The following is a 26,713-nucleotide window of genomic DNA, read 5'->3' on the forward strand; positions in this document are numbered from 1 at the left end:
GTAATACACATGTATGGTATATATTTGCATGTGTGGTATGTATTTACGTGCGTGGTGTGTATATGTGTGTGGTGTAATACAAATGTGTGGTGTGTATATGTGTGGTATAATACACATGTGTGGTGTAATACATATGTGTGGTGTGTATTTGTGTGTGTGGCATATATGCATATGTGCGGTGTGTATATGCCAGTGTGGTGTGTATTTGTGTGTGTAGTGTGCATATGTGTGTGTGGTGTAATATACATGTGTGGTGTGTATTTGCATGTGTGGTGGGTATATGTGTGTGTGGTGTAATATACATGTGTGATGTGTATTTGCATGTGTGGTGTGTATGTGTGTGTTGTGAAATACACATGTGTGGTGTGTATTTGTGTGTGGTGTATATACCACATGTGGTGTGTATATGCCTGCATGGGGTTTATTTGTGTGTGTGGTGTGTATATGTGTGTATGGTGTACATACCATGTGTGGTGTGTGTGGTGTGTGTGCATCACATGTGTGATGCAGCGCAGTCTGTGTGCATGTGTGTGGAGCCTGTGCTGTATGTGCAGTGAGACCCCAACACTCCCAGGTGCCCGTGAGCACTTCCTTCCTCCAGCAGCCCCCGCCTCTTCTCCTGCGTGCTGTTGGGGTTACCCCAGGAGCTCTGCCCCCTGAGTCCCCTGGCCTTCTCAAGATACTCAGGGAGACTTTTCCATGTGCGTGGGATGCCCTACGGTACCATGACTCACATGATGAGCAAGAAAGATGGCGTCGGGAAGGAGTTCGAATAGGACTTGACCTCTGGCCTGAATCGGGTAGCATTTGAACTCCGAGTCTGCTCAGGACTCCAGCCACAGCAGCAGCTGTAGTACCCACAGCTGGTGTCTGCTGAGTGCTGGCTACAGGCCAAGCACAGGGGGACACACGCTGTCTGCCTTGTGTCATTGAGCAGGGCGGTGGCCGTACGGTGAGGCCAGGAAATGAGACCCCAGATGCCGGGCACTCAGCCTGCAGCCGTGCAGCCAATGGGGCTGCCAGGGAGTGCCGCCAGCCACAGCACACCTCAGCCACGTGGGCTTTGATGGGGTGGACAGATGGTGGAGGAGGGCTTCGCTGGGAGGCAGGAGAGCCAGGAGCTGACAACCTTTCCTGGACGGAAGGAAGAGATGCCAAGAATGTCCCACAGCCACCCCTCCCCCCGCCATGGAGAGGGAATGGTCCCTGTCTCCTGGCCATGGATGGCTCCCAGCATAACTGTGGCACCAGGGAAGGCTGTGTCCAGCCAGATGTCGAGGGCTGAAGTCCAAGTTCATTGCAATGTTCCATGCGTGCAGGAGACATCCCAAGCCAAGGATCATGAGGGAAAAGGAACCAGGGTGACATTCTGGGAAGCCCCCTGCAGATCTGCAGTCCTGCAGCCACAGGCTGGCTCATCGAAAGGCACAGGGCACCCCTACTGCCCCGAGGCCACCCATGGGAGCCCAGGACCCCACTCTGCAGTGCTGACAGATCCTGCCTGCCTTAGTCCTGAAATCATGCGCTTGCAAACACTCAGGCAGTTTTCTTTCTCCCCAGGGAAACGAAGATACCCATAAAGTAACGAGCTTGTTGAGACAATTTACAGTAGAATGACTAAGAAACATTTGGAAAATGTTTGACTTCGCAACAATCAAAGACATGCAAAATAAAGCGCCAGCGCGGAATCATTTTCCCTGTCAAACGCACCCAGATAAACACCACAGAATCCGTTCTGGCACGGATGCCACGGAGCAGGCAGAGCAACACCGGGCGGGGACATGGCACCCAGGAAAACGGCGGGACCTTCAAAACGCCTGGCTCTCGTACCCGATGATTACACTTCCAAGGTCCAGCTCAAAGAACGGACAGGGGCCAGTGCTGTGGTGCAGCAGGTCAAGCCATTGTCTGCAGTGCCAGCATCCCGAATGAGCTCTGATTCAAATCCCTGCTGCTCCACTTCCAATCCAGCTCCCTGCTAGTGTGCTCAGGAAAGCAGCAGAAGAGGGCCCAAGTGCTTGGGCCCCAGCACCCATGTGGGAGACCCAGAAGGAGGTCCAGGCTCCTGGCTTCAATCTGGCCCAACCCCAGCCATTGCAGCCATTTGGAAAATGAACTAGTGGGTGGAAGATTCTCTCTCTCTCTCTCTCTCTCTCTCTCTCTCTCCCTCCCTCTCTCTCCCCCCTCCCTCCCTCTCTCTCTCATTGTAAATCTGATTTCAAATAAACAAGTAAATTTAAAGGGAAATCAGTCAAGGGTAGGGCCAGGCTATGGAGCACCTGACCTGTCACCCTAAGATATCCGGGCTTGTCCCTGCAGGCATCAGAGAGCCCCGACAAGTTATCAATCCTTTTGAAGGCTGGCAGAAGGACATGAGTCCTAGTAGGGGGCAGGAGTCCTAGCAGGGAGCCCATTTGAGAGCATGGAGTAACAGTGAGGTGGGAACAGCAGGTGCAGGTGCAGACTCTCCCAGTTTCCTGCAGAGTGGTCCCATTGGAACAAGGTGAAGATGGTGGCCAAGGGAGTGTGGGGATGGAAGAATCACTGTGGATGTACTGCCAGGATTTTTTTGGCAGGGAGGGGGCCTCCAGCTGGAGGTGGCCGGGTCCCAGCTGCATGGAATCACTGAAAATGGTGTTTGCAAACACTATAGGAAGGGAATTTTTAAAAGACAGGTGAATGGTGAAACAGATCCCTTTTTTAAAATTTTTTAAATGATGATGAAATCAGATCAGACCTATTGTCATGTTTAATCCCAGTGAGAGTCAAGTTGGGAATTGATAATTTCTTCTTTTTTTTTTTTTTTTACAGAAGATCAGTTTAGTATACATTAAGTAAAGCTTTCAACAGTTTGCACCCCCATATAAACACAAAGTGAAATATACAGATCCCTTTAATGCAAACAAATGTTAGATTCCTGAGCACTCCCCGAAACAGTGGAATTTGAAGCTTGAGAAAAATAGTTCTAAGTCAAACAAGCCTGGAAGGACTAATCTCCCAAGGGAGCTCATGCAGTCATTATAAATATTTTACAGTGGCTGGAAAAGGCAATAAGAGCCATATTGATAGCCTGTCGCCTACTGTATCCCAGTAGGGGCAGGTGAGTCAGATTATGGCTCATTTACATGCATCATCCACAGCTCCCTGGAAACATCTTGGAATCCACACCCTGAGGTTTCAGTGAGAGGCTTATGCGGTTCAGCTGCAAATGACAAGCTGCCTTTACTTCCTCTGCTTGGTTCTGCATTCGAAAGCTCCGCAATTTTGTTTCCCATGGATCCCAACCCCTGGGCCAGCCCCAGGGCCCAGTGACCCAGCTCCCACATAAAGTGGCTCCCCATAAGCAGGAGCCACTATCAGTCCCCTCATTCTGAGCCCTGAGCCCTGAGCCCTGCACATGGAGCTTGAAATGTGATGTGTGTGCACCTGCGGGATGGCCCCCGTGTCCAACAGGGGGCAACGAGGTGGAAAGGGAGGGCTCAGTTACACAGCTAGTGAGTGGCACCCCCTGAGGCTCTTGCACTCCATGGGCCATGTTCCAACTGGTGCTTCTCAAATTTTTCCATGCATCTGAGTCACCTGGGCTCTTTCTCAAACACAGGTTCCGACTCAGGAGGAGGCCTGGAGTGGGACCTGAGAGTCTGCATCCTTAGCAAAGCTCCCAAGTGATGCACCTGCTGCAAACTCAGGGACCGTGCTCTGAAGAAGAAGGGCATGACCCACTGTGTTGTATTACTCCTGTCCATAATCAGTCATCAGGCTCAGAGACTGACAACAGCTATACCAAAGCCAGCACTGAAAACCAAGCCTGTCTAGCCCAAATGTCCATGCTCTGGCACAAGTGAAAGGCCCGAGACGGGGTGAAGACGGCAGGCACCAGGCACCAGGAGCCAGAGGTTCAGATCTCAGCCCCACCAGCAAGCAGCTAAGACAGAACTTGACTTCTCCAAGCCGAATAACACAGCAGTCTGCCTCGTGGGGCTACTTGGCAATTGCAGTGGAGCAACCAGGATTCGAACTGGCACTCTGATATGGGATGCCTGCATTTCAGACAGTGGCCTAAGCCACTTAGCACTACATTGGCCCTATTTTTATTGTGTTCTTGTCATTACTGGGTAGATTTAAGACTTTGTAGAAGCTTCAAGGGCAACTGTATCTACATATGCCAATTACTTTCCTAAAAAAATAATGACAGATTTATAATTGCGAATACAGCATGTACTCACCCGTTGCCACCTGGGGAGACTGTCCAGAGCCCATCAGGGCGTGGAACCCGTGCTGTGCAGAGCAGAGGCCCAGTAGATATTTACAAGTCCTCACGGAGTCGGTGACAAACGTGTGCTTTTTCCCAGTGACGCTGCTGGTGATGCTGAACTTCTTTCGCTGAAAGAAGAAAATAGAGACTTGAATAAATAGAGCCCTGCAGAGGGCAGTAAGATACTCAGTCCCTCAGGTCAGCATCCACCCGCCGGGCATCCAGGAGGGGAGGACTATGGTGTCCGACTAAGACCTTTTGTGTTTCCTTAAAGAAAATCTTTGTGTCTTCCTCCACTCACAAGGCAAGTGCTTGTGGATCAGGCAAACGTCATTTGCCAAGAGGCATGAAATGAGCCAGGTACACCAGTGGCCGCGGGGAGCGAATGGGATCCCTTGGGTGCATTAGGGAAGGACCATTGCGTACTCCAAAAGATTTGCAGACAAAAGTCTCTGGCAGTGGGATTGTGGCAATAACAAAAGCACTCGGACGTGCTTGTGCGACAGTAACCAGACAGAAACAACATGTAGCACCATCTTGAGTCCTGCCCCTCCTCTCAGAAGGAAGCAGACCACCTGCCAGCCTAGCTGGTGTCCCCTGAAATTGTAAGTGTCCCCCGTCTTTCTGATAAGGTTGGAAACACCAGCAGGATGCTGAGGGGCTGACTGCTAATACACATGCAAAGGGGATACTGTCACACAGGCTTGAAGGCAGGTGCACCGTGGATTTGTGAATGCAGACAGTGTTTCCCTGCAGAAAACATTTTGCTACAGCTCCTGACCACAGGGCCTGGCCAGCCTAGTGTGGAATCCCGTCTGTGAGTGGCCTTGAGGAGCCCTGCCATTCTTCTGCATCTTCCAGTGCCGGGATTCCTTCTCAGCCTGGCGCTGGCATTCAGACTGTGCGCTGATGTTTCTCGCTGCTCCGCACCAGGTTCTACGCCAGGTTGCTTTATGCTTTAACTCATGTCGTCTTTGTAGCTACAGAATGGGGGATTTTATGTCATTAAACTGATTCCATAGAAGTGGAAACAGATCGAGAGTCCCCCAAAAATGCAACAGGAATTGAGATTCCCACCACCAAGAGATGCTTTTCTATGTTACACTCCTTGTTTTTCAGAAACAGACGCCGTGGCTCACTAAGCTAATCCTCCGCCTTGCGGCGCCGGCACAGCAGGTTCTAGTCCCGGTCGGGGCGCCGGATTCTGTCCTGGTTGCCCCTCTTCCAGGCCAGCTCTCTGCTTTGGCCCTGGAGTGCAGTGGAGGATGGCCCAAGTGCTTGGGCCCTGCACCCCATGGGAGACCAGGATGAGTACCTGGCTCCTGCCATTGGATCAGCGCGGTGTGCCGGGCGCAGCGCGCCGGCCGCGGTGGCCATTGGAGGGTGAACCAATGGCAAAGGAAGACCTTTCTCTCTGTCTCTCTCTCTCACTGTCCACTCTGCCTGTCAAAAAAATAAAGAAAAAGAAACAGAGAAGGGGGAGAGAGAGACAAAGACTCATAGACAAAGGGAAAGAGTTCCCGTTCGTTTGCTGGTCCACTCCCCAAATGCCCACAGTGGCCCCTAGCTGGAGCCCAAAGTGGGAAACCAAGGACAAAACCTGGGTTCCCCTTGTGGGAGGTGAGTGGCAGGGACCTGACGACTTGAGCCATCACCACTGCTTCCCCGGGTCTGCTTAGCAGGAAGTGAGTCAGGACTGTCACTGGAGAGAAAGCCATGGCCCTTGTCTTCACAAGAAAGAATTCAGGCGTGAGACGAGAGCAGTGGAAAGCAAAGTGGCAAGGTGTATTAGGGTAGGACAACCGCAAGAATGGACAGGCGACTGCAGACAGAACCTGAGAGACAGTGCCCAGCTTACATTCGGCCTGGGGTTTTAAGGGGATAGGTCTTGCCTACCCACCTTTTCTCCCCACCCCCTTCTACTCCTCCAGAACAAAGGACTTATTGGGTGAAAATAAGAAAAATTCCTGCCCAAGTTTTCCACTGAGGTTGTCAGACAGAGGAAGCCTGGCTGGCATGGTGGAAAGGGAGGGGCTTAGTTACACAGCTAGTGAGTGGCACCCCCTGAGGCTCTTGCACTCCATGGGCCATGTTCCAAGCTGGTGCTTCTCAAACTTTTCCATGCATCTGAGTCACCTGGGCTCTTTCTCAAACACAGATTTTGACTCAGGAGGAGGCCTGGAGTGGGACCTGAGAGTCTGCATCCTTAGCAAAGCTCCCAAGTGATGCACCTGCTGCAAACTCAGGGACCGTGCTCTGAAGAAGAAGGGCATGATCCACTGTGTTGTATTACTCCTGTCCATAATCAGTCATCAGGCTCAGAGACTGACAACAGCTATACCAAAGCCAGCACTGAAAACCAAGCTTCTCTCTAGGGTGCCCGCCTTAGAGGAAGGATGTTTACCTGGCCAGGTGGAAGGGGCTGGACCCCCGGGACAGTCATCAGGACCTGGGCAGGACTTTGAAGTGCTAAGTGCTGGCCTGCACCTGGAAGGTTCCCAGGGTGACTTCAAAATGCAGATGCAGGTGCAGATGCTGGGCTGCTGTAGATGTCAGTTTCCTTAGGCCCTTCTCACACACACAGCTAATTTCCAACTTCCTGCCTAACAGGACCACAGCCAGCTGTCAAAGCCAGGTGTTCCAAAATAGGACATAGATGTCTTAACCACTAGGCCAAACACTCGCCCCTGCATTGTACTGTTAAGGCTCACACACAAAAAATAGTATTTGTGTAGCTCATAAGGCTAAACCAACAAAGTTATCTCTATGGAGCTTCATAGAATAAAGAATTATAACATTTTGGAAAATTTAATGCTAATATGAATGATAAAATATGAAGTAAGAGAGGTGATATTGTTTCAGGAAAACAGCGTGGAGAAATTATTGCTACCTCAGTTCTTTGTCTCACATGGAAGAAGAATTTCCAAGCGGACAGCAGAGAGATTTAAAAGGATTTATTAGAGTCAAAGACCTCCAGCTGGAGTGGCATGGAGGGGGCGCTTCCAAGAGAGGAAAGAATCCCAAGAGGCCCCTAGCACTGGGGTTTTTAAGTACAGTTTTGAAAGAAAAAAAACCTTGACAATCAGATTGGCATTCAGTTACCAGGTAGCGACAAAACCCACAAAAGACCTGATTTCCAACCCTCCATGCTGTCTGGCCTGCCCCTGATAAAACAAAAGACCATCCAGAGAGGTGGTACAGGTAACTTGCTCTCACAATCAGCTGTGAGCTCAGGAAGAGCTTCCCTAGCTATTTGGAGATTCTGAAGGAAGGAGGGTGGCCTGCTTGTTCTTGCTAAAGATAACGTTTTTGGGGGGAAAGAATCAAATATTTTACACTGCAAATTCCATTGGGACCACCCTGACTCCTCACACTATTACAGTGAATTTATATGTAATTCTAGATGAAGTCTCTGCTCTAGATATTCTATATATTTCAGTAAGAACTTTAGGTTTGCTCCTGTGAAAATAACTTACCCACACAGTGTTCATGCCTGAACGGGCTCCCTGGAATTCCTGACCCTCTTCTAGACTCATCTCACGTAAACCCTGACAGCAACCTTCCTGAGAAACTCCATTCATACAAGCCAGAGATTAACAAATGGCACATCGTTTTCATTGCTTTTCCTTTTCCCCATTCACCTACTTTTGGATAATCATTTTTAATTGTACATTTATTGACAAATGTGCTAATGTGAATGGATTCTGATTCTAACGGAACTATTCTATAGCTTGTGTCTTTTTACACAATGCATTTTCTCAAATATTTATTTTTTTAAAGATTTATGTATTTATTTGAAAGTCAGAGTTACACAGAGAGAAGGAGAGGCAGAGAGAGAGAGGTCTTCCATATGCTGGTTCACTCCCCAGGTGGCTGCAATGTCTGGAGCCAGGTTGATCCAAAGCCTGGAGCCAGGAGCTTCTTCTGGGTCTCTCACACAGGTGCAGGGGCCTAAGTACTTGGGCCATCTTCTACTGCTTTCCCAGGCCATAGCAGAGAGCTGGATCGGAAGTGGAGCAGCTGAGTCTCGAACCAGCACCCATATGGGATGCTGGCACTGCAGGCAGTGGCTTTACCCACTAAGCCACAGTGCCAGGCCCACCAAATACTTATAGATGTTTCTCTGTTAGTCTTAGTACTTCTTCCTCCAACACCAAATCTCAGTCCTTGCCATTTGGTGCCAAATCAAAATAATGTGGACAGGGGCTGGCACTGTGGCACAGCTGGTTAAAGCCGCCACCTGCAGCAACAGCATCCCATGTGGGCACTGGTTCAAGTCCCAGCTGCTCCACTTCTAATCCACTCCCTGCTGATACACCTGGGAAAGCAGCAGAGGATGGCCCAGGTCCCTGGACCCCTGCACCCATGTGGGAGACCCGGAGGAATCCAGGCTCCTGGCTTCGGATCAGTTCAGCTCCAGCCGTTGCGGCCATCTGGGGAGTGAACCAGCGCATGGAAGACTTCTTTGTGTGTGTGTGTCCGTGTGTGTACCTCTCTCTGTAACTCTGCCTTTCAAAATAAAACTTTAAAAAAAAATGATGTGGACAAGGCTTAAAGATAAAGTTTGATCTGCCGACAGATGAGGAAGTAGCAGACTCAAGTCTCCAGAACTGCCATCCTCTGAATGAGGGGCTACAGAGAAGGTGGAATCAGGAATAAGAGGAAGAAAACACAGGGCAAGACGCACATTGCCTCCAGCCGGGTGAGAAGGGGCAGGTTGGAGGCTGGGGGTTATGCGGTCAGGTTGCATGTTCGGTTCTTGTCCAAGCTCCTCTGTTAGCCAGTAGCGCTCTGCTCTTTAGGGAATGCCTATGACAGCCAAGAGGGCTATGGTCGGTGTGGTGGCCACATGCAGGTGGTAATTGCTTTCTACCCCAGATCTGAAATTCCTCCAAGGGAAACCAAACTCCTGGAGACAATGTTAGAAAACCTTGTAGGGCCAGCTCCACCACACCCTTAATTCAGTGAGTTAAACTAAAGGGGGGAGCCTGGGAGGCTGGCGCCTGATGGTTTCTGACACCTACGTTCACCTCACTATTTAACCCAGCATTTCAGGTTTGCTGTAGATTTGATTAGAAGCCATGCTCTTGATCAGCACACACCATGCACTTGATCGGCACACACCGATACACCTTTTTTTTTTTTTTTTTGACAGGCAGAGTTAGACAGTGTGAGAGAGAGACAGAGAGAAAGGTCTTCCTTTTTCCGTTGGTTCACCCCCAAGTGGCCGCTATGGCCGGCGTGTTGCGGCCATCACCAATCCGAAGCCAGGAGCCAGGTGATTCCTCCTGGTCTCCTATGTGGGTGCAGGGCCCAAGGACTTGGGCCATCCTCCACTGCACTCCTGGGCCACAGCAGAAAGCTGGACTGGAAGAGGGACAACCGGGACAGAATCCGGCACCCCGACCGGGACTAGAACCTGGTGTGCCAGCGCCGCAGGCGGAGGATTAGCCTAGAGAGCCACAGCACCGGCCATACCGATACACTTTCAAAGCATCCTGTAAATGTATATTAATTTCCTTCAGGTATTTAAATATTTAAATACAATGTTTACATATTGTAGAGAAGTCAGTCAACTTTTCAGATCTAACAACAAATCTAACAAATCTGAAAAAGGGAGACTCCACACACACACACACACACACACACACACACACACACCCCTCGGTCTCTTTCAGTCTGTAAATTCTCAAACATACTTTCCCTTTGGAATTCAGTGCTGTAAGACGTTGGACACCACAGAGAGCTGAAGAGCAATCTTGCTTCTCTGCTCAAAGCTGCAAACAGTTTTGGCTGTGGAGGTGCGGCTGGCTGCCACTCATCACCATCTTGATAACATCCTCTCATGGGAAATTCTCTCTGCAGGCAAACACTCGCATAGCGAGCTGCTGTGTGAATAAGATGATGTCAGACTCCAGCCTCAGCTCGGGGACCTGGCCGTGAAAACCCTCCTGGGCGGCCTCTCCGTGCAAACACCAGGTGCATCGTTGCGAATGCCTCATCTCCACGGGCTGTGTTGTCGCCGCGGTGTGTTCGCCTACGTGCTGATTTGTATGTCTGTAAGTCGTCGTGCCTCTATGCAGAAGAGTGGTATTCTTCCAGGCAGAGGCAGGTGAAGCCGAGCTCCAGGACCCCGCCTTGGATGGCGTCTTTCCCAGGAGGGGCCCTGGCACTGTGCCCACCTGGTCGTCTAAGATGCAGACAGTAAGCAGCTTCTTCCATCCCACTCCAACTCCCCTCCTTCTCGCCATCTCTCACGCCAGGTGCTGGGTGCTATGGAGCGGAGTCCCCAGAGGAGATGTGGAGACAGACACAGGTTTAGTTTAGATTTCGTGCGATTTATTTATGCCACTTAGACTCCCCTGTGCAGTAGGTACTTTGCTGCCAGCTTCGCCAAACTCCTTCCATGGAGCCAGCACAAAAGCGCACGTGACGTTAACCAGGACCTGCTATAGCAGACACCCTAGGAGGCTCAACATGTACAGAGCCTGGTCTCTGGGAAGCTTTTGCAACCGTCAAAAACACCCAATAAGCTGAAGTCCCGTCCACAGAGGACATGCTGCATAATGGCAGATATTACATCATCAATGCACCACATGAGTATTTTCGGTTTTTTTTGGTAGGAACCGTACAAAATAGGATTTGTTGTATTTCTTGCATTTGTAGCAAGGCGCTCTATAGCAACACCATAAAGAGACAGCATGTCTCCGTGCAAAGCTGCATGTTTTATGCATCTTATCAATAATAAAAACAAATTTCTATCAGCCAGGCCAGAAGAAAGACTAAGCCATAGCTCTACACTCTTGAGAGAAAACGGTATTACAAACGTGTCATCATATGGAAAAAATTAATCAGAGGATGATACCAAAAATTTGAAAGAAAAAAATATTATAGATTGGTCAGAGGGTTAATTAATAAAAATAGGATTTCCTGGATTTTGTGATATTTTCAGTGTTTGCTCAGCTTTTGAAAATTCAAGTGTTGATGTGATTTCTTGTCTCATTGGAAAGAAATACTCCCTTGCTTGCAGTAGTTTGTGTTTGTCACTTTGTATTCTTTTTCTCAAGAGAGTGCTACCTCTCCTGTACCTCTCCTGCTTTCCTGTGTTTCTCTTCAGAGATTTTGACAGTGCATAGGTTCATTCTTCCAGCAGGACTGTTTTTTGACTGATAATCAAACCATGCACAGATGCCATCACATCTACCAGTCATGTCCTTTGAAAACAGTTCCCCACCTCCCCGGCGACTTGACTTCAGCAGGCTGGCGAGATAAATAATCTGTGATTGAGGCATTTTGCCTTCAGTTATTAATATGCAAGACTGAATCCAGCGTCCTGAGCTAATTCGTGTATTGATCTCAGCGTTCCCAATTTTGTGCTTGCAGAAGCATAAAAAGTTCAATCATTTTTCTGGAGCAGCTGCTTGTTTCGTGGCAAGCAGCTGGTGGCATGACTGCACGTGATGCCTTTTCCATAAAAACCAGTCATTCACACCAAGAACGAGCCGATCAGCGGAGTGTAGAAGCCCTAATTAAGTAGCGTTTTGCAGGCTACTAAGTTTGTCTTGTGGACCTCATGACTTCCCCGCTTTAATCAAAACATTGTTCCTCATTGTGGGGAAAACAAACATCTACAAAAATTAAATCAATTTATATATCAAGTACTCACCTACAGGGATTGTTAACCTTTTTTGACTTGAAAAAATCCACTTTTCAAAATTCCTTTTGAGCTTATCTTCATTTTTATGAATATTTTTTAAACAAACTATATTGAAATTTTTGAATGATTAAACACACAGCAAAGCACATACGAAGGAATGTAACAGTATTTTTTTGATTCCATAACTAAAATTCCTCAAATAAGCTTTTAACCAAGTGAAAGTAATTCACATAATTAAAATTTTGAAAAATTCATAAATACAAAATGGTTTATATTTAAGTTTGGTCAAAAATATCTGGGAAAAAGTCAGTATTCTGGTCATATAAATGCCACTTTTATGAATTCAAATTATGCTCAAGTATTATTTACCTTAGAAGTAACCATTTCTCCTAAAGACAAACAATAATGTATCACGAAATTCTAGCAAGAATAATATTTGACACTGCGCTAGCCTCAAAATCCACATTGTCACACACAAAAGAATCTGTCAGGAGATGAATAAAAGCTATCATGTTCTATTTAAGAAACTCTAACATCAGATAATGATGACAGAAACTGTGGACTAGTTGGCAGACAACCCTTGAAACCACTGGAGAATATAGAAAGAGAAATTGAATTTTTTGATGGCCTCTAGGACAAAGAACCATAAAGTATCTGTGAAATCCGACAAGCAGTCCTACATACGACAGCTCAGCATCCATGGTGCCAGGGCCAAATTGGTTGTAACTGAATTCAAGAAGAATAAATACACAAATAGCGTCCAAATATCATCTGAAACGTTACGTGTTTAATGAGGGCTTCCTGTGTTTTGAAAATGGCTTTTAAACTTTCAAGGGCCATCACAAGTTTGCACACCTCAGTGTTCGTGGCACACCTGAGCCCATGAGAGACTGGCCAGGTACCTGGGCACAGTGCTAGCAAAGGGACAATTCAACCACTAGGGACGTGGCTGCGAACCTGGGGGGCTCCAGTCCACTGGCACTATGCTCCCCTCCCTGGCGCTGCCTCCAACCTTGCTCTCATCTGGGGTGAATGCTCCAGCTGAGAACTCCACCCAGAGGAAAAGTGTAGCCCGTGGGGCTAATGGCTGTCCATGGGTGTCCTGGTGGGAGGCTGGGGAGGGGTGGTGGGAAGAACAGCCTCCCAACCCCCTGGTAGCCTTCTTCTAGCCACCCAACAGTGCACAGAGCACAGGTTAACCCCAGCCACCCCACAGAGCACAGATTAACCCCAACCTCCCCACAGCACACAGAGCACAGGTTAACCCCAGCCTTCCCACAGTGCTCAAAGCACAGGTTAACCCCAGCCTACCCACAGCACACAGAGCACAGAGCACAGGTTAACTCCAGCCTACCCACAGCACACAGAGCACAGATTAACCCCACACCACCCCACAAAGCACAGGTTAACCCCAGTCTCCCCACAGTGCACAGAGCACAGGTTAACCCAACCTCCCCACAGTGCACAGAGCACAGGTTAACCCCAGCCTCCCCACAGAGCACAGAGCACAGGTTAACCCCACCCTCCCCACAGAGCACAGAGCACAGGTTAACCCCAGCCTCCTCACAGCACACAGAGCACAGGTTAACCCCACCCTCCCCACAGCACACAGAGCACAGGTTAACCCCAGCCACCCCACAGTGCTCAGAGCAAGGTAACCCCAGCCACCCCACAGTGCTCAGAGCACAGGTTAACCCCAGCCTCCCCACAGCACACAGAGTATAGGTTAACCCCAGCCACCCCACAGTGCTCAGAGCACAGGTTAACCCCAGCCTCCCCACAGCACACAGAGCACAGGTTAACCCCACCCTCCCCACAGCACACAGAGCACAGGTTAACCCCAGCCACCCCACAGTGCTCAGAGCAAGGTAACCCCAGCCACCCCACAGTGCTCAGAGCACAGGTTAACCCCAGCCTCCCCACAGCACACAGAGTATAGGTTAACCCCAGCCACCCCACAGTGCTCAGAGCACAGGTTAACCCCAGCCTCCCCACAGCACACAGAGCACAGGTTAACCCCACCCTCCCCACAGCGCACAGAGCACAGGTTAACCCCAGCCACCCCACAGTGCTCAGAGCAAGGTTAACCCCAGCCACCCCACAGTGCTCAGAGCACAGGTTAACCCCAACCTCCCCACAGCACACAGAGCACAGGTTAACCCCAGCCTCCCCACAGTGCTCAGAGCACAAGTTAACTCCAGCCTCCCCACAGCGCACAGAGCACAACCATCACACAGCGCTCCAAGCACAGGTTAAGGGTTCTGAGCACTTGGGCGGGAGATGTCCACATGACTGTGTCTCCCAGCGCAGAAGCATAAAGGAAAATGAAGCCTGGCCCTGTATCACCCAAGTCACACTCACGCAGGTGGAAATCTTCCCCGTCTCTCTCCACGGAAGCCATAGAGTTGCAGTCCTGCCGTGGGGCTTCACTGCGTATACCACGACTCCCTTGGCACAGACCCCCAGGGCCGTGTCCCCCTCTGGCCTCTTCTTCTCTGGGAAGACGCGGTGAACCAGCACGCCGTACTCCGGGAGCTGCTGAGTGACCTGCGTGAGGGAAAAGCCAGGCCACCGAAAGTATGTTAGCAGGTTCCTTTCGGACCACACTCGGCTGAACGAAGGTCCTTCACACAGAACAAACCCACATTTCTAACATGATGGCATTTTTCTATTCTTTCCTTGCAGAGTACCTAATGCAACACTTGGAGAGGCCGCCGCCTGTTCTCTATTCTGTAAGAGACAAGGAGGAAGTCCCAGCCGCTGTGATTCACACAACCCAGGGACTGTGTGTGGAGTAAGTGAGCTCTGGGATGGGTTCTGATGGTTGTGCCATTGACAGCCTAGCAGAGGGGACAGGATGTGTCCAGAAATGACTGCAAAGCCACGTATCTCCCCGGTATACGGCTGCAACATGCAAAACAGCCCGAGAGTGGACGCCTGTGTCCCACGCCAGAGCACCCGTGTTCAAGTCCCAGCTCCAGCCCCTGACTCCAGCTTCCTGCTCACACAGCCCCTGGCAGGCGGTGGCGCTGGCTCGCGTGATTGGGTCCTGGCCACCCACGTGGGAGACCTGGATTGAGTGCCAGCTCCTTGCCCCAGCCCAGCCCTTGACCATTGTGGGCATTTGGAGAATGAAGCACCTGATGGGAACTCTTTGTCTTTCAAATAAAATAGATAGAGGCCAGCTCTGCGGCATAGCAGATGAAGACACCACTTGCAGTGCTGGCATCCCATGGGGGCACCGGTTCGAGTCCCAGCTGCTGCACTTCTGATCCAGCTCTCTGCAATGGCCTGGGAAAGCAGTGGACAATGATCCAAGTCCTTGGGCCCCTACACCCACGTGAGAGACCTCAAAGAAGCTCCTGGCTCCTGGCTTTGGATTGACACAGCTCTGGCTGTTGCGGCCATTTTGGGGATGAACCAGCAGAGGGAAGACCTCTCTCTCTCTGCCTCTGCCTCTCTGTGGCTCCACCTTTCAAATAAACAAATAAATCTTTTTTTAAAAAATAAAATATATGAATAAATGACATGTTCATTACCTGCAACCTGAATTCCACTCATGAGATCATATCCCTAAGGAACTAAGCAGAAATACAGCTAAAAAATTATGCAGAAAAATGCTAACGTCAGAGTTGCTTAAAATAGTTGCATATTGGAAGACAATTTATAGGTCAAACAACAGAGCATTGAGGCGAAAAACTAGGGCACATCATGTATTAATTCACAATTTCAGTTCAGCAGGATTATATAAATGCACTAACATGCATATGGATTATAAACCCACCTTTAAATGTATCAACACTAAATGAATGCCCAGAACAAAGGGAGAAAGATGAAAACAAAGGGAGAAAGATGTAACTGCGCTACCTCCCAGCACGGGGAGGTGGAATTATGCAGAAATGTTTACTTTAACAATCAGAGCGGGACAAGCTCCCTCCCTAACGGGATGGGTCCCCGTGGGCTCCAGGCAGGATGCTCATCTCTCTGCACACTGCACACAGCCTCAAGCAGACCTCCCAGGGAAAAAAACAAATCCAGGAAAGACTGCAGGCAAATGACTCCAGAGCTATTCAGTGCTAGGTCAAAGCTCAAGGGAAAAGTGGCCTGCGGTTCAACCAGCCGGGAGGGACACAGGGAGCCCAGGACCCAAGGCTGGGGCCTGGGGAGAGGCTGGCAGGTGGAGTGCACCCCACAGGTGTTTCCAGCAAGGCTGACTCCCTGGCCGTCCCACAGTTGGGTGGCCACTCGCATCACATGGCTCTGTAACCCCCACTCGTGCCCCGTGACGGAGTGCTCCATCTTGACAGGGAACACGCATGAAGGCTGAGCTGTGGGAGGCGGTGAGCGTGTTGCTGTGAGTCTCAGCTCATGAGACACTTGCAGGTGACACCGTGCTAGGCATGAGGACCTGTGAGGTCCCATCTCCTGCACGGTTGGCCAAAAAGAGAGGGCCAGAGCTTGCCCCGGCAGCTCTGCGTTCCAGTGCCCGTGACTATTAATGGCAAGATAACACGGACTGAATATTTCTACCGGTGTAGACTTGTGTACAGAGAAATGGGCAAACCCCTGAGCTTCCTCTGCATTTTCATGTGTATCACAAAATTTTATTCACACATATATTTGAATGGCAAAGAGAGAATGAGAGAGGGAGCAAGCCAGGGTTCCCACTTGCTGGCTCGCCCTGAAGCTGTCCACAACAGCCTAGACTGGGCTGGAGAAGTGATGCTGAGAGCTGGGAACTCAACCTAGGCCTCCCACGTGCAAGGCAGGAACCCAATTACCTGGGCCATCCCTACCGCCTCCCCAGGTGTGCATTATATGAAGCAGAACCCAGGTACTCCCACATGAGACAGCAGTGTCTGAACTGCTAGGCTAAACACCTGCTCCCCTGAGTTTCCTTTGGAGGCTGCTCCTCAAATCTAAAGGCCCAGCCACTTATGGCGTCCTGGAGGACCCAGGGCGTCTCCTTTGCGGAGTGGACGGCTCTGTCCTGGTCCCACCATCTTGACCTAGAGTAGCTGAGGTTGCCCTGATTCTCACTGAGCGTTCATCCCAGTGCTGCCTGCTGGCTCCCGGGCACACAGCCACTTTCCCAGGAGACCTGAGACTTGCCATGGACGGGGAGCAATGCTTTCTGTCTCCGTTCCCCCATAGCGTCTGGTCTGCAGTAAGCAGGGGTCGTGGAATAAGCAAAGGCCGTTCATCGTAATGGGTGACTGTGAATGCAGGACTGAAATGCCATTGCCTTTGCGGGGAGGGTGAGTGGCTCAGAGCCGCACCCCGTACATGGACCGGGAAGTTGCAAATTCGGGATCTTCCAATGGCTCCGCTTTGGCCCGCAGCCCAGCTTTGTCCATCGGTGGTCCTATGAGTCACGTATGAGAAACGAAGTCTCCCGGCTGGCAGAGGAGTGGCTGGGACGCTGCTCCAAGGTGGAAGAAAGGAGCTACGGCACCCAGCCCTGCTTGCTAAATCCTCCCATCTCTGGGGCCATTTCCAGCACCACCTGCTTCTAGAAGCTTCTCCCTGCCCCATCAGAGCAATGAGGTTTCCTTCCTCTAGGAGTCAAAACCTTCGCCTGTACCTGCTTGCAGGTCTGAGCCCATCTGGCCCCCTAGGGAAGGCTCGGAAGGGGCTTTGCTGACTGTGTTCCCTCGAACCCAGCTCCCTCTCAAGGCACAGAGCCCTCACCCTCAAGAACTGCAGCTCGGCGTCCACTCCCCGGGGTGCAGAACTGAGCCGGTGCATCTGGGAGACCTCCACCTGGACCCGGAGAGCCGTCATTCTCTCGATCAGACTCGCCGGGAGGTATTCTTCCGCTCGAAAATACGCCTTGCTCTCCCCCTGCTGGAGACAAAGACAGAGGTTCAGAGCGGGCGACGAGGACTCCGCAGGACAGCCGTGTGTGGCTCGCCATGCCGCTGGGGGCCCAGGGTGGGAGCTGCCCTGGTGGGCTATCATTTCCCACACTATCAGAAGTGGAGCGAACCCTACAGCGTGGATAGATGGGAGACAAGAAAGGAGTTCCGCTGTGGTCCTGGGAACACACAAGGCTCTCTCAGCCCTCACAGTACTACCACGAGAGGGGGCATTAAGATGAGCAAGGAGGGAAATCAGCCAAGAAAGCCACAGCCACACGGCTCGCAAGGACCCGGAAACGAGGCTGGTTCACCCGGAAGTTCCTCCTAGGAGAGGCTGGAAGACCGGTGTCACCCACTGCTTCATGGGAAGTTCCCTGAAAACAGCCTGCAGCGCAGAGTATGCAGAAGTATGAGAAGGGGATCTGGGGGGACCGGCACAGTGTCCGCCACAGTCCACGCTCCCGGGGTGACACAGGCCTGTCCTTGGCTGGCCATGGACCGAGCGTCATCAAGCTTGCTGCTAGCCCACACTGATTCTGAGCTCAGCTCAGAGACACAGAGGGAAAGAAGTTGCTCAGCTAAGCGGGTAAGAAAACACGTGGAAGGAATGCCATTGGACTGGCCGAACACCCAGGACACTGACAACATCAAATGCTGGTGAGCAAGCAGAGCTCTCATTCACTGCTGGTGAGCTCGCGAAACAGCGCGGCCACTTTACAGGACAGTTTGGTGGTGGTATGGCCGGCGCCACGGCTCACTAGGCTAATCCTCTGCCTGCGGCGGCAGTACCCAGGGTTCTAGTCCCGGTTGGGGTGCCAGATTCTGTCCCGGTTGCTCCTCTTCCAGGCCAGCTCTCTGCTGTAGCCTGGGAAGGCAGTGGAGGATGGCCCAAGGGGCCCTGCATCCGTATGGGAGACCAGGAGGAAGCACCTGGCTCCTGGCTTCGGATCTGCGCAGCACGCCGGCCGAAGCAGCCATTTGTGGGGGTGAACCAACGGAAGGAAGACCTTTCTCTCTGTCTCTCTCTCTCTCTCACTGTCTAACTCTGCCTGTCAAAGAGAGAGAGAGAGAGAGAGAGAGAGAGAGAGAGAGAACAGTTTGGTGAATAATTTTTAAAGATTTATTTATTTATTTGAAAGAGTCACAGAGAGAGAAAGAGGTCTTCCATCTGCTGGTTCACTCCCCATTGGCCACAACAGCCAGAGCTGCACTGATCCGAAGCCAGGAGCTTCTTCCGGGTCTCCCACGTGGGTGCAGGGGCCCAGGGACTTGGGCCATCTTCTACTGCTTTTCCAGGCCACAGCAGAGAGCTGGATCTGAAGAGAAGCATCCGGGACTTGAACCGGCGCCCATATGGGATGCCGGTGCTTCAAGCCAGGGCGTTAACCCTCTATGCCACAGCGCCGGCCCCTGATGAATTCTTTAACATCGCTAAATGTAATCTTATGGTAGGATCCAGCCCTGGTATGTACTCAAAGGAGAAGTCTTACATCCACACAAAAACCTGCACCTGTGTGTTGATAGCAACTTTAAGCGTAGTTGCCAGGACTTGGAAGCAAAAGGTAGCATTCAGCAGGTGACTGCATAAATACGCTGCACTCCCCTCGGTCAGTATTCAACACGAACAAGCCATGATTCCTGAGGCCACGAAGACGTGGAGGGAAGCCTCGATGCATGCTGCCAGGCAAACACCCTCAGCCTAGAAAGTCTTCAGAAGCTTCAAGGAAATGCGTACGAAGAAAAAAAATCAATATTTTGCACAAAAATAAACTTACTTTCTAATTCTATTTTGCAAAACTCTGCAAAGTACTCTCATGTGTCCAAGAAGTCAGTTTGGAACTAAAATAAGCTCCAACCACAAGGACATTGATTTCTATGCCATTTAATAAAGGGAAAGGTGAGAAATAACTCTAGTAATAATAATAGCAATAATAATAAATCACTTACATGGTGCCTATAGAGAGGGGGTGCCCAACAGGAAGAGGGAGGAACACGCAGCCCTGGGAAGCCATCCCATGCAGCCACACAGGACGGCCGCAGGAGGACTGACCCGGTGACGTGAGAGCAGAATGCAAAGCAAGTGTGGCGGCGTCTACAGCTGTGCCGACCCCTGCGTGTGACCAAGGCTGGCAGGGACAGTTGCTCTGCCACGATGACGTGATCAAGGAGACTTGTTTTTATATGAAATCGTCTTTGCCTGCCTCTTTTAAAATGCAAATGTAATCATGTTACCTCCCTACGTGGGATTCTTCAGGAACTCCGGATCTCTCACAACAGTGGTTTTCAACTCCTTTTTTTTCCAACACCAGAAGCACTCATCAAGCAAAATAGAAGGCTCCTAGGAGGGCTCACTCAGTCCTCCCAGGGGTGACAGGTGCCCCCAGCCAGCCTTGTAGCCAGCAAAGCTCAGGAATCGGTGAAACACCTACAGTTCACTGATGAGCCAGCCTCCTCCTCCTACCCATTCAGTGACGCAGAGAGGGGCTCTGCCCTGTGACGTGCCCCCCACAGCAGTGCGCGTACAATGGAGTAAGGCCCCAGAAGTGGATCTTGGCTCCTACTGGCTTGCAATTTGTTCAACCACAGATGACAATAGAATAAGCTGTTGAAGGGAGAGCCGGTGCCCAGTACAGAGCGGGGCCATCGTCAGCGAGCTCCAAGTGAGCAGGTGCACAGGTGAATGGGTCTGTGTACCCTGTTGTCTCTACACACAAAAGAAAGGGGCAAACGTCTGTCTCTGTGGGCAGCAGAGAGCACCCCAGGAATTCTCTGCACCCCACAACTCTGGGAGAAGTGGAGGCTCGGCAGACTCTGGGGAAGCCAGGGATGGAGAATGAGATGAGACTGAGGCGGAAACAGGATGAGGTCAGCCATGGTTAATTCTCCATGTCAACTTGAACAGGCCACAGGGGGCCAGACATCTGTCCCAACCTTCTGCGTGTGTCTGCTAGGTTGCTCCGGGGTGAAATTAGCAATTAAATCAGTAAGCTGAGTTAAGTACATCGTCCTCCCTCTTGTGGGTGGGCGTCTCTCAGTCTGTCCATGCTGTTAACAGCAAAGTACTATAGACTCAGCTTCTCTAAGGTAGCACCTTACTGTTCTGTCCTCAGCGGGAGAAGCAGCAGGAGTGGGGACCGAGCCTATGAAGTTGCTGGAAGAAGATGTAGGGGAAACCCTCCGAGACCTCGTCTCAGCCCTGTTAGAATGGCTATGACCAAACACACACACACACGCACACACAACAAATGCCAACAAGAAGATGTGAGTGATACCATGGACCCTGCGGTGTTTCTGCGGGGTGAATGAGTTAATATAAGGGAGGAACATTCACCTCTGGGAGTGTATCTAAAGAATTGAGAAGATGGGGGCCGGCACTGTGGCACAGCGGGTTAAAGCCCAGCCCTGCAACACCAGCATCCCATATGGATGCCGGTTCAAATCCCGGCTGCTTCTCTTCAGATCCAGCTCTCTGCTGTGGCCTGGGAAAGCAGTAGAAGATGGCCCAAATCCTTGGGCCCCTGCACCCACGTGGAGGACCCAGAAGAAGTGCCTGGCTTCGGGTCAGCTTAGCCCTGGCCATTGAGGTCATCTGGGGAGTGAACCAGCAGATGGAAGACCTCTCTCTCTGTGTCTCTACCTCTCTCTGTAACTCTTTCAAATAAATAAAATAAATCTTTAAAAAAAAAGAATTGAGAAGAGACATCTGTACCTGAATGTTAACTGGACTACTACTCCCAACAGCCAAAATACAGAATCAAGCAAAATGTCTGTCAGCAAATCAATGTTGGGTAGGTGAGGGGGTGGGTGGATAGATGTGTGGGGACATGGATGGATGATGGCTGGCTGGATGACGGATTCTTAATTACAGAAACTTCAAGTCACTAAGGCTCCCCCATCCCGTAGCGGCTTCTCCCGTGACCCCACCCAAGGGCCCCAGGTGCCCACCCCTACCTCCTTAGGGTAACTGCCAAACTCCGCCTGCAAGGCGAGGACGCCCAGCTGCAGCAGCGTCTCATCATCACAGCACAGCCGCTCCTCCAGAATGTCTCTCCGCAGCTGCAGGTAATACTGATGCCTGGTCAGGCTGTGCCTGGAAACGCAACGCAGGAATAAGGGCAAGGCCTTTCTCAGCCTGGGTTGTGGGCGGAGCAGGGAAGAGGCAGGCAGCTGACCCTCACTCCAGGAAGAACAAGTGAAGGAGGGGATGACCCAGCACCAAAGCCACGCCCCCTCCTCATCTTGCATGCTGTGTGGAGGGAGGAAAGGGGGTGTGTTGGAGACGGGGAAAGAGAACATTGACCTTGAATGAAGTATTTGAAAATTGGGGCCAGCACTGTGGCATGTGGCACAGTGGGTAAAGCCCTGGCCCTGAAGCGCCGGCATCCCATATAGACGCCGGTTCTAGTCCCGGCTGCTCCACTTCTGATCCAGCTCTCTGCTGTGGCCTGGGAAAGCAGAAGATGGCCCAAGTCCTTGGGCCCCTGGGAGACCCAGAAGAAGCTCCTGGCTTTGGATTAGTGCAGCTCTGGCCATTTTGGCCAACTGGGGAGTGAACCATCGGATGGAAGATCTCTCTGCCTGTCCTCTCTCTGTGTGACTCTGACTTTCAAATAAATAAATCTTTTTTAAAAATTTAAAAAAAAATAAATAGGCCTGTGCCGTGGCTCATTTGGTTAATCCTCCACCTGCAGCGCCAGTACCCCAGGTTCTAGTCCCGGTTGGGGCGCCGGATTCTGTCCCGGTTGCCCCTCTTCCAGTCCAGCTCTCTACTGTGTCCCGGGAAGGCAGTGGAGGATGGCCCAAGTGCTTGGGCCCTGCACCTGCATGGGAGACCAGGAGGAAGCACCTGGCTCCTGGCACAGCGCGCCAGCCGTGGCGGCCATTTGGGGGGGTGAACCAACAGAAGGAAGACCTTTCTCTGTCTCCTCTCTCTCTCTCTCTCTCTCACTCTCTCTTTCTCTCTCTAACTCTGCCTGTCAAAAAGAAGAAGAAGAAGAAGAAGAAGAAGAAGAAGAAGAAGAAGAAGAAGAAGAAGAAGAAGAAGAAGAAGAAGAAGAAGAAGAAGAAGAAGAAGAAGAAGAAGAAGAAGAAGAAGAAGAAGAAGAAGAAGAAGAAGAAGAAGAAGAAGAAGAAGAAGAAGAAGAAGAAAAGAAAAGAAAAGAAAAGAAAAGAAAAGAAAAGAAAAGAAAAGAAAAGAAAAGAAAAGAAAAGAAAAGGCCAAGTTCTTATTTTAAGCAGGGCCTGCCTCACCAAACTGATTTCCCTCCTTGTTCCAGCATAGCAGGTTCACGTTGGTGGGCAACCAAGCACAGGAGCTATTACTGTTTATACCCAATTCAAGGTTCTGCAAAGCATGTGCCTTTCCATGCCTGGATGCTCAGGTCTCCCGTAAGCACCAAAGGGACAGGTTTGCAGCACTCACTGGAGCAGCTCATAGTGGCTGACAAAAAACTTGATCCTCAGGAAGAGCGTGAAGGGGTCCCCGGAGGGCTGAGGCCTCTCTCGCCAGCCCTCGGGGGCGACTTCCCACAGTCTGGTGTCGCTGTCCAGGAAGAAGAACTCTTCGCCTGCAACGGAAATGGTGTTTGGGGGTGAGAAGTGGTTATGGATGCTCCACCCCTCAGACTCACAGCCCTGAGCCCTGTCCGGAAGAGTCGGATGTGAGCCCTGTGTGCCGGAGAGAGGGGGAAGCAAGCCTTCCAGGTGCCTGTGTAGGGGCCATGAAAGGCCGAGGGCACCAGACAAACAGGAGAGGATGAAGGCAGAGAAACTAGGGACTGAGAGGAGAAGATGTAATTATGGTCAACCCTCCCCCTCCGTGGCCTCGACGTCAGCAGGTGCAGCTTAACCATGGATGAAATCACCATGGGAAAAAAAATAGGTCTGTATCGAACACGTACAGCCTTTGTTTGATTATTATTCCCTAAACAATATGGCATGGCAGTTACTGACATAGCATTCATACTGTAGCAGGTGCTATAAGTCATCTAGGGCTGATTTTCATGACACAGGAGGGTCGTGCAGCCTACGTATGCAAATCCCCCACCTCTCCTGCCACAGGTGTATCAGGCACTAAATATGCTTCTGTCCTCCCAAAATCTGGGTGTTGAAGCCCTGACCTCCAAGGTATGATGCTGCTTGGAGGTGGGGTCTCCGGGGAGTGTCTGGGGTCAGGTGGGGTCTCCTTGATGGGAGTAGTGAAAAAGAAGAGGGAGAGACTAGGGCTTCCTCTCTCTCTGCCGTGCAAGAGCCAGGAAGCCAGAGCCCTTATTAGAAAGTGAATAAGGGGTTGGGGGATTCCCTGACCTGGGACTTCTCAGCCTCCAGGGCTGTGAGAAATCATCATTTCAGCCAGCCAGCCTGTAGGGCATTCTCACAGCAGCCCAAGCCGAGACGGGGTGCAAGCCTTCATATTTGCCCAAGCTTGGAAACCCCCACCCCCCACCCCAAGCTCAGGACTTCAGCTCCTGCTCAGTTTGTTGTGGGAGGGAGGTTGGGTCAGCCCCGCCCACTGAAGGCACCACCTTCTCCCCTCTGCTGTCTTCAAGGGGCTTGCTCCCCCTCCCTCACCCCTCCCTGCTGTCCTCGGCCCCTGCAGGGACCCCTTGCGGGTCTGCCCCTCAACTCTGCTGCACACCAAAGCAGCTCCCCCCTCTCCTCCTGGGCGTGGAGTCCTGCCCAGTTTGGAAGGCAGAGTAGTTAAATTAACAATCCCAAGGCACATGCATGTGGGGGGAGGGCAGCAAGTGTCCAGTGGTTCTAATGGCAGTCAACACACAGTGCCCAGCCCTCCCCCCAGTCAATTCTGCCTCAGGGACAAGGGTGTCCCCAGTACAGCCTGGTTGGCAAACCCACCCAGGCTGATCCATACCCAAATCCCGGAGGTCCCACTTTGGAGCAATTTCTCCAAGAAGCCCCTCACCAAGCAACACATGGGAAGGGCTCAGGGGTGGCCGCCTGAGTCGGGGGAAGCAGCAGGGGCTCTGGCCAGAGGTTAGAACCTCTGTTCTGTTCTGTTAGGCAGAACAAGCACATTATTGGTTACATGATTATGGTTACAGATGGACAAAAATAGCATGTTCCCTGAAAACACTTTTATTCACACTTTATTAAAAAAAAAAAAAAAGACCCAGCAAACATCCATTGATCATGAGCACCTCAAAGCACATAAAGGTTGTTCTTTTGATTGGCAGGGAGGATCTTTGGGAGGTCTGATGAGAACTACTGTGAGATGAGGACACCCCACCCACTTCCCGCCAAGTCCTGCCCACCCATCTCCTCCCCCCCATCTCCTCTCCCCCCCAGGTTCTCCCACTGCTCTCTGATGAGAACTACAGTGAGATGAAGACACCCCACCCACTTCCCGCCAAGACCCGCCTCCCCGAGTTCCCCCACTGCTCTCTGATGAGAACTACAGTGAGATGAAGACACCCCACCCACTTCCCGCCAAGTCCTGCCCACCCATCTCCTCCCCCCATCTCCTCCCCCCCCCAATTCTCCCACTGCTCTCTGATGAGAACTAAGGTGAGATGAGGACACCCCACCCACTTCCCGCCAAGCCCCGCCCACCCAGGTTCTCCCACTGCTCGCTGGATGATCACAGGTAAGCCAGTGGGCTTTTCCTGCCGGGGACGGGGAAGAAGACCATGACACGACCACACCTAAGCAGGGTGGGCTGGAGCCAGGACTCAACCTGGAGGTCCGGGTGACCCCGCTCAGCCTCCTTCCCATTGCCCCACAGGGTAGATAGAGGAATTCAGGTGCTGCAAAGAGCTGGCAGCAGTGGATGGAAATGAAGAGTCCCCACGGGAACCGCAGAGAGGGAGCGGGGTATAGAAAGCCTTCCTTGGGGATCTCTGGAATGGCGTCTTCCCAGAGTCCCCTGGGGTCAGGGTGCCGAGTCTCGAGCATTCCCCACGATTAGTGATTAATGTTTGGAATATCAGTGCCCCGAGCTGGACCAACCTGGTCCAGCAAGCCACAGAAACCTGCAACAGCTTAAACCCTAGGCGCTGCCTGGCAGTCTCCCGCATTTACTTGCTGCTGCATCCGCCAGCACCGGACACCCTGGTTATCTCCCCAAAGTCTAGGGGTGCAGGGGGAGGCTCCCCAGCCTCCTGCAATCTTCCCAGAAGGAACAGAGCTCAGGGGCCCAGACATCTGGGTCACTGAAGAGATCAGCCCCTTCCCCCCGACCCCGCCCCACCGTGGGGCTCCTGGGAAGACACTCACCTTTCAGGTAAGCCAAGCCAAAATAAGTGAGCTCTCCAAGGTGGGCGAAGGACACCACGGCCTCGAAGACGGCACCTGCCGTGGACTCAATGTCACATTTCACCTGCAGGCACTGCCCGCTCAGCAGGACCACACAGAGGTCCCTGAGAGCCAAATAGGACTTCCCTTTTTTGGTCTGGAAATGACAAGAGCAGTATCATTTTCTCAGGAACCACGAGACGTCGACCTTTAGCAGGTGCAAATGCAAGTTACCACGCTCAGCACTTAATGTGACAGACAACCGGAAATGAAGTCACCTGTCTTCAGCAAGTGACAAACCACAGCTCAGAGACTGCAGAGGACTTGTCCAGGACTGCACAGTTAGCAACAGGCACAACCGTGCTCTCTGCCAGGCTCTGGGGAGGGGCAGACAGGCTGGGCTGCCCACCGGCTTCAGCCGTGAGTCGCATGTCCCGGGAAGCATCGTGCACCCTGATGCTGTCCCCAGTCTGCCCCAGAGTACAGATTAATGAATTCTAAACTGTGGAGGATGGAGGCGGAGGGAGCAGACCCCGCGGGTGGACAGGGCTGCAGCAAGGGAATGTAGATCCTGGTACAGCAGAGCTGCAGCACAGACTCAAGGCTGCGTCTGCCTCTTCAGCCTCCTCGGGTTCTTAGTGGGTTCATGTCCCCCTGGAGCACCCAGTGGCCCCTCCCTGCTCAGCCTCC

The 26,713-nt window shown here is 51.5% G+C and overlaps 1 protein-coding gene across 3 annotated transcripts in view; it reads right to left on the reverse strand.

The window, feature by feature from the left end:
* Positions 1 to 26,713, reverse strand: part of FRMPD2 (FERM and PDZ domain containing 2) — a 111,613-nt gene that overhangs the window by 42,210 nt on the left and 42,690 nt on the right. For all 3 annotated transcript variants that reach the window (XM_070058098.2, XM_070058096.2, XM_070058099.2), the window contains exons 10-15: positions 26,006 to 26,180; positions 23,196 to 23,340; positions 21,725 to 21,863; positions 17,604 to 17,759; positions 14,274 to 14,459; positions 4,227 to 4,383 (exon numbers count right to left, since the gene is read on the reverse strand). In XM_070058098.2, the coding sequence (XP_069914199.2) occupies positions 4,227 to 4,383; positions 14,274 to 14,459; positions 17,604 to 17,759; positions 21,725 to 21,863; positions 23,196 to 23,340; positions 26,006 to 26,180 (958 nt within the window). The remainder of the gene's footprint in view (positions 1 to 4,226; positions 4,384 to 14,273; positions 14,460 to 17,603; positions 17,760 to 21,724; positions 21,864 to 23,195; positions 23,341 to 26,005; positions 26,181 to 26,713) is intronic.

Source organism: Oryctolagus cuniculus, chromosome 15 (assembly GCF_051225735.1).
Source record: "Oryctolagus cuniculus isolate XC-2025 breed Fujian yellow rabbit chromosome 15, ASM5122573v1, whole genome shotgun sequence".
Classification (NCBI taxonomy): Eukaryota; Metazoa; Chordata; class Mammalia; order Lagomorpha; family Leporidae; genus Oryctolagus; species Oryctolagus cuniculus.